Source organism: Ambystoma mexicanum, chromosome 5p (genome assembly GCF_040938575.1).
Source record: "Ambystoma mexicanum isolate Mex_15411 chromosome 5p, UKY_AmexF1_1, whole genome shotgun sequence".
In the NCBI taxonomy this organism is placed as follows: Eukaryota; Metazoa; Chordata; class Amphibia; order Caudata; family Ambystomatidae; genus Ambystoma; species Ambystoma mexicanum.
The window spans coordinates 788,411,396-788,430,532 of NC_090930.1; the positions used below are offsets into that span (position 1 = coordinate 788,411,396).

At 45.1% G+C, this 19,137-nt stretch overlaps 1 protein-coding gene across 3 annotated transcripts in view; it reads left to right on the forward strand.

Annotated features, from left to right (window-relative positions):
• The first annotated feature begins 632 nt into the window (after positions 1 to 632).
• The window catches only part of GOLGA4 (golgin A4), a 2,156,782-nt gene continuing 2,138,277 nt past the window's right edge, over positions 633 to 19,137 (forward strand). For all 3 annotated transcript variants that reach the window (XM_069613207.1, XM_069613208.1, XM_069613209.1), the window contains exon 1: positions 633 to 949. In XM_069613207.1, the coding sequence (XP_069469308.1) occupies positions 869 to 949 (81 nt within the window). In that variant the 5' untranslated portion in view covers positions 633 to 868. The remainder of the gene's footprint in view (positions 950 to 19,137) is intronic.

Genomic DNA, 19,137 nt, shown 5'->3' on the forward strand with positions numbered 1-19,137 from the left:
ATTCTATCCCCATTGCATTCCTATGGGCAAATTAATTTCTCGTGAATTTTCTCATGTAATCTCCCTTCAAGGTGCCTCAGAATGTTGCCATGCATGCACCCCACCTGCCACCCCCTTACCCGCTCGCGAAAGGGACAAGTGGGAGTTTCCCCCAATAAATGTCAATTTCATTCTCTTTCTCCCTCCTGAAAGAATTGTAAACCAATGTATTCGGAACATCCAATTTAAGGCAGAACGTTAATGTTGCCCGAGCGAGCGAGTGGTCTTTTTTTATATAATTCCTTAATTTTTAAGTGTAGGCTTACATGTAAATAAATACCTCCTGTTATGACGGATTTCTGAAACACACAAGTCTCGAGTTGGCTATCCTCCAAAGCAAAATCATACAGCGGACTACCACTACAATATATAATTAATATTGCGAGAAATTTGCGCGAAATCGGGGATCCCGTTCTACATTGCATTCAGTGACGCATACCCGGAAAACACGACTGAATTTGTCCCTCTTCTATCTTTAAAGTAAATACTCCTGCTCCGATTTCCGATGGAAGCGAAGTATGTTTGACCCTAATCGGAAACCGTAGGCCCTGAACACAACCAGCTCCACGTTGCCGCGCAGGCGCGCTTCCTCCTGTCACCTACTGGATGTTTATACCGGGAAGGAGACACACTGGTGGGGTGACAGTGTGTTTGGGCTGGATCTGCGCATGCGTCCAGACCCTGCATCAGCAGCACAGGCTGACTCTCAACCCGTTCTTCCAGGGGGCAACAGCGCGGGGGCGGGGCCAGAATAGGTAGAGGAAACACCCATCACCGCGGAGCCCACTGCTGGATATAGTCTCCAGCGCCCCCTGGGGGAAATAGCAGGATGTTCAAGAAACTGAAACAGAAGATAAGCGAGGAACAGTCCCCGCAGAGGAGTGTCCCTGGTTCCGGCAGACTGTCTCAGGTAAGACGCCCCTAGCTGCTGGGAGGGCATGGGAGAACAGGGAGACTACTAACTTATAAAAAGAGAAGCTACTAAACGTTAGCCTTTATGCAGTGATAAAATGCCTTTACAGTCCTTGGTCCATGTCAGCACTTCACTCATATTTGTCCATTTTCCTTGACGAAAACTTAGAGGTAGGATTTATCATGCTTCAAAAATATGTTTGGGCATAATGACGTCACAGGGAATGAAATCAAATCACGTGACATTTGATCCGATATTATGTTTTGATCAGATAACATCATTCCTAATCTGGCAGTCTCTGCATGCCAATTTCTGACTTCAAGTAAACCAATCTCTATTAGAAAATGCCAACATATGCCGCCCAGTGTTTCATCTGCCCATTATGGTATTGGAATACATTTTCAAATAAGGCACACTTCTTGTTAATCTAGCTAACTGAGACACAAATCGTCTAAGAAGACCAGGAAACAATTTGCACAGTGAAAAACAATATACATGCTTTCCAGATAGGTAGGGAGGGGAGAAGAAAAAGGTGTAAAGAATGTGCCAGGTAATGCCTGCACATCCACCTATTGTTGACCATCTCCAACAGTGATTGTGGTAACGAATTTGGGGTTCTACCTCTCTGACTCACTTTCTATGTCTGCTCAGGTGAATGCAGTATGCAAAACGGGTCACTTCCTGCTACGTGTACTCCGTGGAGTACTACCTTATTTACCTATCCACCTTCGGGTTGTTGTCTGTTGAATCGACTATTGTAATGCATTGTTTCTGGCTCAACCACTTTGCCTGATTCAGCGGCAGTGCTTCCAACATCTGGCAGCTATGGTAGCTACTTCTACCCCATATGGGTATTATATCAGTCTTGTGCTCTGTACTATATATTGGCTTCCGGTGGCAAAAAGGATTGAATTTAAGTCCCTGTGATTGGTGCACAAAGTATTCTATCATCAGGGTGTGGAATATCTACAAGATAAGTTTCAGCTTTACGTCCTGGTCAGGCTCTCCGCTCTGCAAATGCATGTTTGGTGGCTATCCCCACATTTCACTGTTTAAGGACTGGGGGATGAGCTTTCTCAGTCTCTGTGGAAAAATTATGTAACAATCTGCCTATCGCTCTTAGGCGGGTCGAGAACCACTTCCACTTTCATCATCTTCTAAAAAAAAAAAAAAGCTCTTGGGGGGGGGGGGGGCGGGGTTAGCCGAGGAAGCCGACTGATGCAGACTCAGTTAGCTCCTGCGCTCGTCCCGTCACGCTGCCCAAACCCTCCACAAAAGAAACCCAAAATGGGCTAGTAAGGTGGGCACAAGGTGTGGAATGACCAGGGGACCTCCGGTGAAGTATTAAAGCGGATCTGCCAGCATATCCAGGAGAATGAGTGGAGCGTAGCCTGCCCGGCACCGCAGCAAAATGGTGACTGGGATGCTGGTGTGAGGGATAGTAATGAGATGGCGGGCCCGCGTTTGGCACAGGCGACGCTGGAGGAGAGGTGAGCCCCCAGGTGCCAATGGGAAGCAAAAATGAAGTGGAAGCACTACCACCCGACAGGAGACCTTCGAATTGAGGAATAAGGAGGCTGCAGTCCCAGGGAGAATCGAGGCATTGAGCAGAAGACCTCAGCAGAGAGGATCCCCAGGTAGGGAGAAAGGAGGAGGAGCGTGCAGGTCCGCTGGAGGTGTGGAGAGACTGTGACTCAGTACTCCTGGGGGAATGAGTGGAGGGGGAGCTTGGCGGTCAGGAATGCGAGGTGAGGGGAGAAAGGAGCCATTAACAGGCTATCCCTTGCAGGAGGTGAGACTGGTGGAAGGAGAAGCGGGCAGACCAATTTTGTATTTCATGAAAGACAGCGGACTAACACCAAAGCCCTTTACCTGACATGTCCCAACATAAGGATCAGGCAGAGTCAGGCCATTGACAATAACTACGCACACCTGATGGCCCTTTCCCTTCCCCACAGGAATAAAAGGCACAGCACGAGAGAACACTTTGAGCAAGGCCGAACGCACAAGGAAACGGCTATCCCGCAGTTAAAACAGAGGAGAAAGGTGACGAGACCTGGAGGGACGACGAGGAGGGAATTGCCCTTGCCCTTTTCAACTCAGACCCACAAAGTCTCCGAAAGGGAAATCATAAGACCGGGAAGCCCAGCTGGCGTGTGGTGTGACAGGTGTCAACGGCACACAGGGCCCTCCCACGCTGATAGCCAAAGCGGGGAGAAGCAATTGCCATCGTGGTGCCGTCCTTGACTTCTGAGACAAGAAGCTCCAACAGTTCAGCACAGCTGCTGAGTCGGAGAAGACTGATAGTAACCCCAACTGTGCTGAGCCCAAGGTTGCAGGTGGCAACATTGTTGAACAAAGAACTTGTGTAATTGAACTTTAAAGAAACCGTAATAAAAAAGGTCCAGAAGCAAAGTGATCCAGCACCGCAGATGCGCTAATTCGAAGGACTCTGACTGGAACCTTTTTTTGGGTTGTGGTGTTTTGTTGGAACTATGAGAACCAAGAGGCCATAGGAGAGGCTGGCGTGAAGTGTCAAAGTGGTCCTACGAGGTTTGAGCAAATCCCCTCGTACACTTGAAAGTCTTTGACACACTGAAGAAAACTGAGTGAATTGTGAAATTGGCAAATGTGAACCCGACGGAGGGATGCCTGCGAATTGTGGGTAAACGGTGATATACCTGTGAACATTGTGGTGACAAGTGTGAACCTGGGTGAGGGATGTCCACAGTGAATCGTTGTTTAAAAAGACATTGCGATTTTTGAATGTTATGTTTTCAGTGAAAGGCCGTATTGCACCCAACTAAGGGAGGCTAACATTGCAAGAGCCCTGTTGAGGGGGACAAAAGGGGCAAAGAGCAATCGCCCAACGTGAAAGATTACCATAGGAACATTTGTTTGTTTATGGTCCAGCAGGCCTTCTAATGCAAGAGACTTTGCATAAAAGAAACTTGTCTCTAGAAGGTCATGGCATCGTTGAAAGGAACTGTAACCTTGTGCTGGCGAGGCCCAGGAATGTGCTGTACTCAAGAGTGCCACCTTGTCCCGTGCTAAAAACGTGGGGAAAGGAGACCCGAGCCATACCATCCTGACTTATCATTTGGTGAACACTTCTTTCTTTTCCGGTGAACATTATCCCACACTATTTTGTTACTTAGGGGAAAGGATTGGCAATAGTTTTTTTTTTTAAATATATATATTTTTTTTAGTATAGGCCCTTTTTATTTGACAAGACGCCACTACGTGTGCCTTATTATTATTTGATTGTCGTCGCTCGCTCCCATCTTAGATTTAGGTTTAGTTTGGGTGTTTTTCTCACCCATATACAGTTTAATAAACAACCTTGAACTGTGATCACTGGTGTGTGTCTTTACTGTTGCCACCATGAGTTCCTTACAGGGCGCTGTCACTGTGTTACGCGTCTTCTACGCGCATTCTGTTGCTGCAGTCTAGACGTGGCCTACAGCCACGCGGTTCTCCTTGCGGCGGCCTGCCTGCTATCAGGCCTGGCAGTAGTAAGACTCTTTCTCTTCTTCTCTCTCTTCTTCTTCTCTCACTCACAGGGACGCAATGTCTTGTTGGCGGGCTTTATTTATTCATTCTTCATGCTGCTAGTTGTGGTCATAGCGTCACACCGTTTGTTGTGGTCATATGATCATGTCACACATGGCACCAGTACTTCCAAAGCCGCAGTCACCCTGCTTGCTCACTGTTTGGTTTTTCCTTGCCTCTTGCCAATACCTGCATACCCCAGTAGCACTGCATACTTATTTATAACCACAAAACAGAGTATTTTGGTGGTAAATACATTGTTTTCTATATTGTGAGGAAGACATGGTATCTACAGTAGACACAGACCCAATAGATACAAGTTTAGAAAACCTTTATTTTGTAGTTTACTGGGGTTGGTGAAATTCCTACCTGGCCCCAACTTTAAAATGGGAATAAACACGACCATAAAATAAACAACAAACGAGTCCAAGTCAGTCTAGTCAAAATAAAAAGGCCTATACTAAGAAAACCTAACCTTGCCCTCCCTTCTCAAATGACAAATGTGTAAAGAGAATACAAATAGAAAAAATAGGGTCTTAAAGCAAATGTCAGAATGGCTTGGGTAACAACTCCCTTCCCCACGTTTAGAATCACAGGGTCTCGAGAGTTTCTTAAAAAAGATAGGTGTGCCAGCTGTGTGTTTGGTGGTTGCTGGTGGGGAAGGACCTGTTTCCGAGATTCTCCTGCTGAGCGAACAGTGTTTGGACAATAACTTTTGAAATCACCGAAGTCCTGAAGTCCTCTTTCTATTGTGCCTGACTTCAAGTCCTGCCTTTAAACATACCACGCGTGCGCGGTGTGCCAGCTGTGTGTATGGTGTTCGGTGGGAGTGTGGAGACTTGGCTGTGGCGGCCCTTTTTTCTGCACTTCTTGGATCACCCGGTAAGATCTTCACCACTTGGAACTTGCCCATTGGACTTGTCGTGCTCTTGCCTTGTGTGTGGGTTGACCCTTTGTTCCACGCTCTACCAGCATGGCCACCTTTTCACCACACGCCTGTTGCAGTGTTGACGTTTCTCTTGGAGGGGCTTTGCTACGTACCAATGTGAGCAATCTCATAACTCACACAAGTTTAGACAGCTTTTACACATGTCCACTATTGTGCTTTACTTGTGAAATCCTTTCCATTGGTTCCTTTTGACAACGTGTAAGCTCTTCAAAGCTCCCTTGCACTAAAGTCGCAGATCACGTTGCTACTACAACCAAGGGAACGTCTTTGATGGCACGCTCTTGCTGCATCTCTGTCATATGCTGACTTTTGTTGCATGCCCATTGAGAATCATAACTGTTGTTATGCCTGTATTCCCCAGGGAAAGTGTGGTGACGTAACTGTGGGTCAGTGAGTTTTTGACCTGCGCAGCACCTTACTACGTGGAGTGCTTTCTCTTGGATATCTTGGTGCCTCCTACGGGAGCGGCCCTTGCGCTCCAACTTGTATCACTGAGCTGATTTAGGATGTACCTATGAACAGAGCTAAGCCACCTACAAAGTCTGCCACGTTGGTAGATGTAGCTCTGAATTATGACTCTGGACTTTGTGTTTATGTTGTGCACTCACAGCATCACTTATTCTTCTGTAAGGATTTACCTTAGGGGGTGACTGCGCGCCCTGGAGCCTTTGAACCCCAGAAGGTTGACAATCCGTATTTAGGTGTCTGCCAAATTGAAAACTGTTGCTTCCACCGGTGTGCGGGTGACTGTCGGTCTGAGTACCTGTGAGACTGCAGACGTAGTGTCCTTTGTTCACCCGACCTTGGATTCGGCCTTAGGGGGTGATTGCGGACCTTGGAGCCTTTGAAACCCGTCAGGATGAGGAGAGCTACCTAGGTGACCGTTCTTGTGGGAATTGTCTCTCTGGGTGAAGAAGGGGAGATGGTTGCTACTTATGCCCCTGATCTTGTACCTCTAGAGGTTTCTGCTTGATTTACCTTGGCCCTTGCCACAGAGGGTGACTGCGGGCCTCGGTGCCTTTGTACCTCACTGGGCCAATATACATTGTTTAAGATAAACTCTTGGGTATTGGCTTTCTGGGTCGAGTAGGGAAGACTGTTGGTATTTGTGTTTTGGAATTTGGACCTGTAGAGGTCTGTTGTTTACCTATTTTGGCTTCTGCCACAGGGGGTGACTGCAGGCTTTGGAGCCTTTGAACCTCACTGGGCCTATGCTCATTGGGTGGGACGTTGATCATTGGCCTTTTGGGGGGGGGGGTGTGTGTGTGTGTGTGTGTGTGTGTGTGTGTGTGTGTTTGTTTGTTTTTAGACTTTTCTTTTTTGTCTCTTGATATCACTTTAGTCCATAAGCCTCACAAATGTCCCTCCTAAAAGGGAATCGGGGATGCACTGGAAATCTGCAGACTAGCCTTGTAAAAGGGTCCAGTGTGCCAGACTGTGGGCAGCTTTGGTTGAAGGGGCCCTGTGCCTGAAATTTGGGATTGGAATTTTAGATCAGTTTCACACTTTATTTGTACTGCTGCTAAAAGACTCCTGTAGCTCATTGTTGGGCTACTTGGTCGTTAACAGGCGCTTATAGTTTTGCTAGCCTTACATTCACGTCCATTGACCTTACCCACACACTTATTGCATGGACATTTTCAGAAATTGTCTTTTCAAATCCTAGCTTGAGCCTATTTTTCTTTGGTGCCAATATATTTGTTTTGGCCTAACCTTTGCTGGCCAACTTTGACCATGAGTCGTACCCTGAGAAGCGCAACCCGCCTGTGTGAAGCCTCTACGGGTCCATCCAAAGGCATGGTTGACAAATCACCTAATGTTACACTTGCGTTGCTTCCACCAAGCAAAAGGTCCCTTCTATCCATGTCGGTGCACATCCCTCCAGTGTCAAATCTCCCAGTTACAGAGGGTGATTCGACTCTGCCACCCGCTATTCTACTCGAAGCTAGGGGAGGACTCTTACCCCCTAAGGTTAATCTTGACCAGATCATGCCCTCATTTTCTGTCAAGAATGCGAATGACGATGAAAGAATCCTGATGAACGAAGCATCTCATAGGGCTGAGCCGAGTTGCTCACACAACGATGCTCAGGAACATTTTGTCCCTATTTCTGACACTTCGATACTTGCTCCTGCCGTTATGAGTGAGCTGGGAAAAACGTGTTCGGTTGTCTCTTGGGCCCTCCTCGCTGGCCTCAAGGACCCACGCGTTTCGGGTGCAAGTTCATTTACACCTATCCGACAAATTTTCATATAAATACTACACCGTACCCGGAAGGGAACGTCTTGGCCATAGTCTCCATGATGTTGGAACTAATATATTCTCCCCCTCAGCAAGAAGGTAGATGTTCCTCTTTGTCATACTCACTTATTGACCATGACCAAAGGTCAGTCTCTTCTGATCACCAACTCTTAAAATCAGCGGACATTCCCTCTTTGACTCTGGAGGACTCGCCGATTAACATCCACGATCACGACTTGCAGAATTTTCCTGTAATTACGAAAATTCTTAATCTTCTAGACAAAGGCCATGACCTTACGCATTGTTCTCCTAGAGAAATGAAAGGATCGTTAGGCCTTATGATGGACAAAAAATAGCAAAATAGAAGGTTATATACTGGCTCAGGAACGGTCACACTCCTTCTATGTCACTTACTTGAGAGAATGTTGACCTTGCACCCAACAGATACAGGCCCCCAGCCGCCTGTGCCCAAATTAATAACACAGGGCTCTCAAACAGATCCTGTGGTGAAAGACTATTGTCACATAGGTAGATCATATTCTCAGGCTCTTCAGGGCCTACAACCTTATGTAGACGAAATGTCAATTGATGAAACTATCAACCTTCTTGAAGTGACTAAACTCCAGCACAATTGTCTTCTTCAAGTTGAGCAGCTTCTGTTCAACACTATTTCGAAAACCCAAGTGCCCATAGTTCTGGCACCTTCAAATGATTTGTTGGCTCCTGTTGACGAGTCAATATCGTCTCCCGACAGTCCATCCGCATTGACGGACATTATTGACTCTCAAGCCACCACAAAGTTCCAAAACGCTCAATCAGCGATTCAGACAGGCGCAAAGGGTACTAGCCAAGCAGGATCTCACTTTGTCTCGCAAGGCGAAGAAATGGTTTTTAAGAGCTCAAAAACGACTGAATCTCTCTATAGCTAAGCTTAAAGACACCTTAGGACCGGCAAAGTTGACGAAATTGGGCCTTCTAAAACCAATGCTGCATTGTCCAATTTGAAGTCCCACCTGAATGCGGATGAGCCTGCTTTAAACTTACTGGAACTAAATGATGAGAGTAAGAAACTTTTGCAAATCAAAGTTATAGGTGAAGGCGATTCAATATTTCTTTCACCAAGGCCACCAGCAAAAATCACTGAAGAGACGCAATCTCAATTACAAACTTTTTTTCCAATTATGCAAAATAAAAAGATGGTTATTCCTGAAACATCGGAGGATCGATCCCATTTTGTCCAGACAGCTGATGCATCCCTATCTCAGAACAATAAGAGTTGTCATCTGCACTTGGAGGCTATTCAGATTGCTACTAAAATTGTGGAGCAGGAAACCCCTGTGACTGATTCTAATTTGCTGAATAAGCCATTAGGAAAGAACAAATCCTTGGCCAACTTGGGGAAAAAATCCTGAGGTTGAAGCAGACCACTCCAGAGATCAGAACCCTTTGTTCCTGGAATTGCCCAAGGAGATGAAATATATCCTTGGATGGGTCAGTGAACCGAACGTAAATGGAACATCACAGATCAATAGATCTTTCTTGATGAATGCCTTCTATCAGATTCCACCCCTACGGAATCTATCCACGAAAGACATTGAGTGGGTTAAACTTGCCAACCAAAAGAGTGTTGTGCAAATTTCAGTCCCAAATTATTACTAAGCTTATCCTAGATCATAAGGAGGACTTTGAGACTTTGGGTCTCTACCCCAATCTCTTCAGCAAGATGGACACTGCATGGCCCTTTTTGGATTTTGTCCTACCGGCTCCGCAGGACAGGGCCCCTAAAAGGTCCTGCCCTGAGTGTAGTAGCGGAGCCAAGAAGTGAAATACTAGCACAACTCGCCTCTCTCACCAAGGCTCTAAATGGTTTAAGTTGGCTGGAGCTGCTTATCAAAGTGGCAGCCACAATGAAAGAAGGCACCTCTACCTCGTAACTATCCAAAATTGCAATATTTTCATGGAACTGCTGTGGGGCAAAGAATCTCTACGCTTGGCACAAACTGTTAGGGCCTCTAAATGTTCCTGAAATCTTGTTGTTACAAGAAACTATGTCAATGACAGACATCGTCTTGGAAGGCTCTGTATCATTTTGCGTTCCAGCTCGTCTTGCTTCTGTTTGCCGTCCTAGTGGCGGCCTTGCTATCCTTATTAAGAATAGCTTAAGATTCACGGCCATATTACTGCACCACAATGATTCCTTTGTGATGGTTGAATTGACCACTGCAGGAGCCTCCATCCAGAAAATAATGCTTATATTAATTTACTCGAATCCCATGGCAGTATCCATCGAGACTATCTTTCAATTCTTGAACGTGGCACTGACCAATACTATGTTGCAGCACCCCAGGCACGAAGTATTGATTGGGGGTGACTTCAATGCAAGTTTGGATATGGAAGGAATTAGACCAGCTTCCTCTGACTCTACGTCCTACGAAAAGCAGGCTGGTGTTAGGGGTAAGCTATGGACTGAGTTTTTTGAAGCCTGGAATATCTTTCCACTGCCTTTGGCATCGCATAGTAGCAAAACCTTTTGGCAGCGTGGCACCTCTTGCTCTTTAATTGACTACCTTCTGGCATCAAGTGAGCTGTCTGGTTTTCTCGCTGCTATTCTGATTACCTACTTCATACTGGGCGATCACGGTGCCTTGAGCACCGCTCTTCATCTCACTTGCAACACTTTTGACACTTTGGCTCAAACAGCCCTTGTTGAGAGTGATAGATACGCCCTTTCTGTCCGCTGGAACCCAGGCATATGTAGGAAACGTGTGTCCTGGGTTAATAGGGACATCTTGGTTAGTGTAGACAACACGGTACCAGCATCCTATCTAGAAAAGGTCACCGCTATTAACCTAAAGATGATTTGAGAACATCTTATAACCCTATCCAAATTGCCTCCTAGGCATTCGAAATCCTAAGCTTTTTCGAAATATCTGCCTGATATATCAGCTCTGAAACGCACAAAAAATCGCGACCTTAGAGCTGCGAAACGGTTGCATCTAACTCCAGCTCTATATATGTCATCTAAAAATTCCATACTGGCCATATATAAGAAAGAATCAAAAGAAATACGTCACACGCGCCATAGTCTTGAAAATCAGAATATGATTGAGCTATTATGTAAGCACAGCGTAAGGGAATTATGGGTGACCCTCAGAAATACCCTGCGTGCGCCAGTGAACCGTTTGGTTGCTGCTATAAATGGAGACACTTGGCAAGTCTACTTCAAGGAGAAATATGCTTTGCCCTCCTGGCATGTGGAAAAGGAGACAGATGTTCCCCCTATAACCATTGCATAAACATGTACTTAGGCGCTGAAGGATGTAATTGGGCAATTTCAAAATTAACATTCTCTAAATCAGCGGGTCTGGATGGGCTTCCACCGTGTGTCATCAAGGATGACCTGCATTTTTGGGCAAAGCACTGGTTTACTCGTTTTTGAATTGATATTTCACTCTGGAGTAATCCCTCCCTCATGGCTAACGGGCATAATCATCCCTATCCACAAAAAGGGGCCCCTGGATAATCCTGCCAATTTTAGGCCCATCGCCCTAATTGACATAGCTGCAAAAACGACCTAGAAGCCTATATGATAACATCTCCAATTCGATCAAAAGTACAGGTTGGGTTCTGTAAGGCGATGGGCACCCATTTGAACGCAACCATCCTTGCACACCTATTGATGTCATCGCGCAACCCATCCAATGGGCCCATATATATGGCCTCACTGGACCAATCATTAGCGTTCGATAATGTTCTTCGAAATCGTTTATGGAAGAAAATGTTGGCATATGGAATTTCAGCGCATATAGTAGCGCTGATTGCGCTCTTGCACAAACAGACCTCCTATAGGGTTTGCATTAACTCTGCGGGTTTATTGTCAGACAATATTCCCACTAAAATTGGTGTGAAGCAAGGATGCCACCTTGCAGCGGTTCTCTTTAACTTGTATCTTGTGGATATTGACACCATTTGGGATGTGAACGACATCTTCCCTGTTAAATTGGGAAATCTCTGTACAAATTGGTTAGCCTTTGCAGACAACGTCATCCTCTTCGACAGAACGCCTTTTGGGCTGCAAAACAAGCTGAATTATTTCCATCAGTATTGCTTGCTTAACAACTTGGTTATTAATTCAGCCAAATCGAACATTTTAGTTTTCACAGTAAAGAGGAATCTGCCTAGATTTAGGTAGTACGTCGATGCAAAGCAGATAACTATTAAGAGCAAGATGACATATCTGGGCTACCAACTTTCGAACAGTACCTCACTCAATAAATGGAGAACAACTTTAAATCTTAAAGTGATGCAACTGATAGCGCAGATTAAATTGATTTATCATCGTCATTGCAAGTTTTCTTTGCTTACATTGATACATTTTTATCAATTGAAGGTTGAGCCAACAGTATTGTATGGACTGGACCTGTGTTTGTTGGACTTGGGTCCCTCACTGAATATAATTCAAGGAAAAGTGTGAAAAACAGTGTTGGGGCTTCCTGGATATCTTCCAAATCCTATTCTAAATCACAAACTGGGTCTATATCGACTTGCTGACAGATTTGAATGGCGAATTTTAAATAACTTCATGAAGATGGTTTCACCTCCGCCTAATTCCCTATTCGAGGATCTTCATGCGATGCTGACTGTTGATCATCCAGCATCAATTTCCATCCTTCACGCGAGCATGAATACGGTTCTTCTTTCTCTTAACTTAACCAAGCAAGATACTATTGACCGCCCAGGGTTGGTAATAAAACGATTTCATTTGAATGCTTGGGCTAGTAATTCAGACCTAATTGCGGGATATGCTACTTTTTAGAAACCATGCCAATTTTAGACACGCGCAGAAACCTCGTAGCCGCTATCTCCTGTGTATTCCCGACAACAAAGTGTGGGCAACCTACATGAGATTTCGACTTGATTTAATCCATACGGCCTTCCGAATTAGCGAGTGGCATGGCCTGGAGCACTTGATCTTGGGTACAAATGCTGCTTCTGTACAAACTCAAATGAAACTGAAACCCTTCAGCATCTATTCTTGTACTGTCTCTATTTTGAAAGCGATAGAAAGACATGACTTGGTGCTTACATAGGAAATGCTTCAAACCATGCACGCCATGCTGTTTGGGACACGCTGCATGTGGGATAGTAGCAACTCGATTATATTGGCCACGGTGCGACTTGTGGGCAAGATCGAAGTTGCTCTAAAAGAAAGAAACACTTGGCTAGCAAATGCGAATGATTAGGTGCAAGTATGTCTATTTTACATATAACGCTGTCTGGGGAAGCGAACCTCCTGAGGGGGAAAGTTGCTGTTGCCATCTAAGATGCTTATCCCAAACATGGAATTTGTAAGATGCCATGAGATGTTTTGAATTGGGTAGTAACCTGGGAAGTTTGATCCTTTACTATATCCCTCTTCACTTTGTTGTTAGGACTGACTGAATGACTGTATTGAGCTCAGGATGTTGTATGATGGGTTTAAAAGGATAATGTATGAAGTGTTTGATGTAGTGCAGTCCCTGTGCTATAAATTGGAATGCTCTAGACTGTATTATTATTCTTGCATTTTTATCTGATGTTATGATTATTTTATGATTATGAAGGAAAATGTTCAATCAGGAAATGTATCCTGTCTACCATGTGTTGAATCCCAATGCAAAAGGAGGAAGTTTGAACTATCTTTGTTAACAAATTGTGGTGCGAGTAATACTCTTATTTTAAATGAGTTCATAATTTTAAATGAGTTCATCATTTTAATGTGTAAATTAGTGTTTTTGGAACCTTTTATAGCTATATACATTTGGATGCTTATTTGTAAAGCTATAATTAATTTTTTTCACCAAACACAAATAATCAAAAATGTATAAAAAGATAGGTGGATGGCACAGTTCTCTCAGTCTTGCATACTCTGGCTTGCTGGTACACATCAACAGTTCAGGCTTGGGCTTCAAGCTTTGAGAGTCTAATCAATTCTTTAGGCATCATCCGCCTTACCACAAATACACAGCTCTTCTCTTGGCTTTCGCTTTGACACTATTCAACACAGGCTTTGCTCTGCCGGGCTCAAGCCTGTCTTTCTCTTTTACTGTTGAAGACTTTCGAAACTGCAAGGATTTTACGTAGACCTCTGCATGACCACTTCGACTTACTTTCAAACATTTTAACAATCCACAATCTTCACAACATCAATGCTTCTTGGTACTTGTAGTTTTACTTTGAACCTCTTGGCATCTTTCAAAATTCAAATAAATCGCTTTTCACTCAATCAACTCTTGTTCAGGGTCGCACTTAGCTTCTTGCGTTTGTTTCCTGCTTTCAGAACATTTTACAGAGACATTCGAATGTGCGATTCCGTCTCGCAGGACCACTCTGCTACTTTGTAAACTATTCTCAGCATTCCATCATTGTTCTCTTCATTACGCGTTTTATCGGCACATGGGCAACCTTCAACTCGTGTTACATGCCTTTTCTTGCTCTTAACACAAACTGGGCTTTTCTTTGCATTTGATAACTCACTGGTCTTGTTGATTGGGCATCTATCTTCAATGCTTTTCCCGTAGCAGTCAAGGCTTTTACCAACGCCTCCTCTCCTCCTCCCCAACTCCGTTCACCAAGGAGGGTAGCAGACCGCCTGGAAGCACTTTGAAGGTTTGTCTCTTCCGCTCACTCGCTTTCGATCGTGGAACGCTTAGGCCTTCCCGAAAGGATGGAATTCTCGCCTGGCTCTCTCTCGTTATCTGCAGCAGCTGATCAGCCCCTTGGCCTTCCACCTTCCATAGCCTGGTTCCCAGCAGCCCCAAAAGAGCTGTTCCTTCTTGCACCCAGCCTCGCTCAGAGTGTGCCTGTGCTCGCCACATTTTATCCTGACATGGAGTGTTAACAGGCTTTAGGTGTTCAAGATAAGCTAGTTGCTTTACCTTGCAAGTCTCCTTAGCAGGACATTGCCATAGAGTACGTTGGGTTGTTTCTTGTGTTTTCTTATAGGTAATCTTTATTCCTGGTTTCCTCTTCCTCGTTCCAGTACTTTGACAGTCCAAGGGAAAACAGCCATTATGGGAGTTGTAGTGTCCCAAACAAAGGGAAGGAAAGTTGGGTAGATTACTGTCCGGAAAGGGGAATACCATGTCTCACCCTTGGGCACTCCCTCCTCAATTCCCGAAGACCCTCTACCCAGGTAGTCCTCCCTTGATAGTCAGCCCGCGGTTTCAGGAGCTAAGAGCGATGGCCCTTCCCTGGCCACTTGGCTAGGAGATAGATTCTAGGGGAGTAAGATGGGAAAAGCCCTTAGGTTTTTCACAATATAGATATAACACATTTCTTGCCTGAAATTAACTGGTTTATATTTATACGCTAGTAGCATACCTTTGCTTGTGTGCCATGGATTCTGGAGGATAGCTTGACTCATTACCGACCTGGGGAAAATGTGACACTGTCACACCTGCTTGAGTTTAACTGCTTTGGTTCCCAGTCAAACTTAAAACCAATTTTTGTGGTAAGGATTTACAGTGGTATTAACAATTTGAATTGACAGAGTGTATCTGACTATTCTTTCAATATGTTTTGCAATATATGATGTATGGTAATTATATATAGAAATGTGAAACGTTCATTTGAACATTAGCACAATACAATGTTTTTTTAAAACAACTTTATCACTTATTAAATGATGTAATGATCAGGACGTTTTTCTTATATTGGAGCACTTCGACTCTTCTGAAATAGCCTATTGTGCCCTGTGTAGGGGTTTTCCGACCATAGGCTGCAAGAAAAAGGGGAATAGGGAAGCTGCAACAAATAACGGAGGAAGCAGTATCTAAGAGGTGGAAAAAGGGAGAGAATTCACGTTTCTGAGAGCTTGGGTGCATAATGCTAAAAAAATTGGAAAAGCGGTTTGGAGACTTTCAAGAAAGCTCAATTGTATCTGCAGGAAGGAAGACAAATTACACAAAGGCAGGTTTATGAACTTGGGATGTGCTCAAATGAATCCCCTTGAAGCATGGAGCCTTTTTGTTGTCAGAGGAGTCATGTCTCCAACTAATCAAACACCAGCATAGTAATACTGGGACTGCCATGCCAGGAGCAGACAGTCCCACGGCAGATTGTGTGAAATGTGAACGGAGAGATAGTAGGAGGAGAGGGTATCTGGTTGCGGCGCAAGGTTTGGCACCCTAATTGAATGACCTGTTTTATGCAGTCGGTCTTTATGTGGATCTTCTATTGGGTGCCCAAGTCATGTTACATTTCTTACTGAGTAAAAAGCATGTATTCAGTGTGTCAAGAGCATGACCCACATAGTTGAGGCTACATTAACAGAGACAACGTAAGTTATATCAGATGCCTGTAAAATGGGTGCACAGCATACCCAAACTGCTAAATCGCCTAAATCGGTGTTTTTGCAGAGGAATTCGGGAATATTACAGTATCAAAGGCGGTGTTGACAGGTTTTCAATCACTTCTGTAAGCAGAGCCACCTCCTTTTTGGATTTTTACGTGTCAGTAGCAACTTGGACATTATTGTCCAGGCCTTTACATGGAGATCTGTAGGTAGCATTAAAGGGGCTCATACGTTATTAGATGCATTGTACTTTGTCGAATTTCGCTAGAGAAAAAAGAAAAACATGAGCAGTGAAGCAGCGCAATCCATCTTTCTTTATGATCAGTGAACTGTGTTCTGTTTATGTTAATACCTATGTATTATTTATCAGGACCCACTGAAAGGGTAGGAAATCTAGGCTGCTGGTGGTTCTTCAGAGCCCACTGGGGATTACATCTGATGTATCTAACGGTGAAGACTGCAGCCATGGAGTAGGGACTGCATTGATTAATCTCTACCTATGACATTCATATCTCATGTGTGAGAGCCCTGCCTGCTATGTCATATGCGGTACATTCATATATCATAACTGTTGAGTAATTCTACTGCTTAGGTTCGCAGAGCATTCTCCACCCTCTGATATTTTGCCAAACGGCCCTTTATTATAACTCTTAAGATATGCAATTGCAGGTCATGGTCCCAGATAAGAATTGGAAGTGGGAGTTATTTTACTCCCTTATTTTGTAGTTGGGAGTAAGAAGTTATTGCCATTCCCAACTGTGTATTATTTTCTTCTTAGGTGTACATTTTTCTTAACTCAATACCGTTATAGTTATGTAATTTGTACTTCATTGCACCTAGTAATTCATGCACATTAACAAGGTCATTTTTATTTATGCATTTATTGTTCACTTGTTAGGTGCTTATACAGGAACAAACACTGTACTTGCTAGGTGCTTATACAGGAACAAACACTGTCCGACAATGAATTGCAACAACGAGAAATAATTAAATACAACAAAATAAGAAGAGACGATGGGGGGAGACAAAACTACTACGCCTTGTGAGTGTTCAGAACGTGCAAGTGCAGAGGGGGAAGGGGTATGGGATAGGTGCTGTGATGCTCATGGAGAGCAGTAGGTGAAGTGCTAAGAACAAAAAATAAGAGCAACCTCCAGTGGTGAGGGTGAGACTAAGCAAGTGCAGGGAATAGACAGCAGCTGAGATAAGATGTGGGAGGTCAGGGCCCGAGGATACATAAGAGCCCTGCAAATCAGTCAAGCTACTGTGCGATTACCAGGGGAGAAAGGGAGTGAAGGCGGAGTGAAAGACAAAGGTCGTGAGGCTTTTCCGGAACTTAAGGAGGTCCTGCTCAAGACGAAGAGGGAGGCTGTTCCAAAGAAGGGAGCCCGCTGAGGAAAGCGATCCACCACTGTCCTCTGTTTAGCAAACCACTTTACACGCAGGGAGTTGGTGCCAGAGGAACGCAGGTGTCTAGAGGGGAAGTATTTGGTCAGAAAGAGTTGCTGTTACAGTGTTCCCTGGCCTCAGACAGCCTTGTGAATGCTGAAGAAGGATTTGAATTTTATCCATGCTGTGATTGGGAGCCAGTGAAGACTTTGTAGGGCAAGAGAGATGCGGTCCCTGGGCTTAAGGCCAATGATAAATCTTGCTGCCCTATTCTGGCTTAGCTAGAGGGATCGCAGAGTGGATGAAGGAAGATTAAGGAGGAGTCTATTGCAATAGTCAAGCCTGGAGAGAACCAGAGCCTGGCTAACATCAAGTCTCTGGGGGAAGGTGAGGAAAGGTAGAATTACTTTAAGAAGAGCTGAAAGTGGGACTTCTTGACACTGTCCGGAGTATGAGGGATGAAGGAGAGAGGGAGAGAGGATTCGAAGATGACTCAGAGATTCCTGCCTTCCGAGGCCAGAGTGAAGAGAAGAAGTTGGGTGTCGGGGTCCCAGTAGGGAGGATCTCTGTTTTGCTGGCATTGAAGCAAAGATCATTAGCAGTACACCAGGCCTAGATGGCTGAGAGGCAGTCTGGGATGAAGGAGGGTGCACGGGCATCCGAAGGAAGTTTGAAGAAGAGTTGTGTGTCGTCAGCATAGCTCTGGAAATTGGGGGAGAAGGAGAAAATGAGCCATGTCGGCAGAGTAAGGTAGATGTTAAAGATCCAAGGCGAAAGAATGGAGCCTTGGGGACGCCACAGGTGGAGGAGGAAGTAGGGGGGAGAAGGAGCCCAGTATGACTTTGGAAGAGCGGTAAGTCAGGAAGGAGGTAAGCCAGTCCAGTGCCCGCTCTGAGATGTCATGGGGCCTTTTCATGAGGATGGAGTGGTTCATGATGTCAAATGCAGAAGAGAGATCAAGGAGGATGAGGATAACAGGGGAGTTGGAATCAAGGGATGCGAGCAGTTCTTCACGGGTGTTCAGAAGAGCAGTTTCCGTGCCTCTGGATGCTCGAATCCAGACTGATGGTCGTGAAGACCGTCAACAAGTTCAGTGTGGGAATTAAGTTGGGAGAGGGCCAACTTCTCAAGCAGTTTCCCCAGGAAGTGGGTGATGGAGATGGGGCGATAGTTGGTCGGGCAGTAAGTGCCTGCTGACGTTTATTTTAAGGAGGGGGCACACAAGGGAGTGCTTGAGGGAGGATGGAAAAGAACCAGTAGCAAAGGAGTGGTTACAGAGATCAGCAAGAGCAGGGGCGAGAGAGGAAATGTTGTCCTTGATGGTTCTGGAAGAGCAGGTGGCAACCTGTTTGTTAGAGATCTTCATGGAGTTGCCAACTCTGGTGACGTCTTCTGGAGAGTCAGGGGCAAAGGAGGAGGGTGAGTGTTCAGAGGAGGGATGGGTTGTAAGAGTGCGTGCCAAGGCTACTCAGTATGTCTTGGGTTTTGGAGGTGAAGTGAGTGGCAAGTGCATTGCTAAGGGCTTGGGAAGAAGTAGGGGCAGAGGATACTGCGGATGGGTTGGCAAGTTTCCTGCAGATTTTGAAGAGTTCAGCTGGGTTGGTGGATGCGCCAGATACTCGTGCCTGAATGTGGGCTCTTTTTTTGGCATGGATAGAGTCTGTGATGCCTTTGTAGCAGGCAGCAGGCCAGTTTGTCAGAAGGTGAAACTGAAGTTTG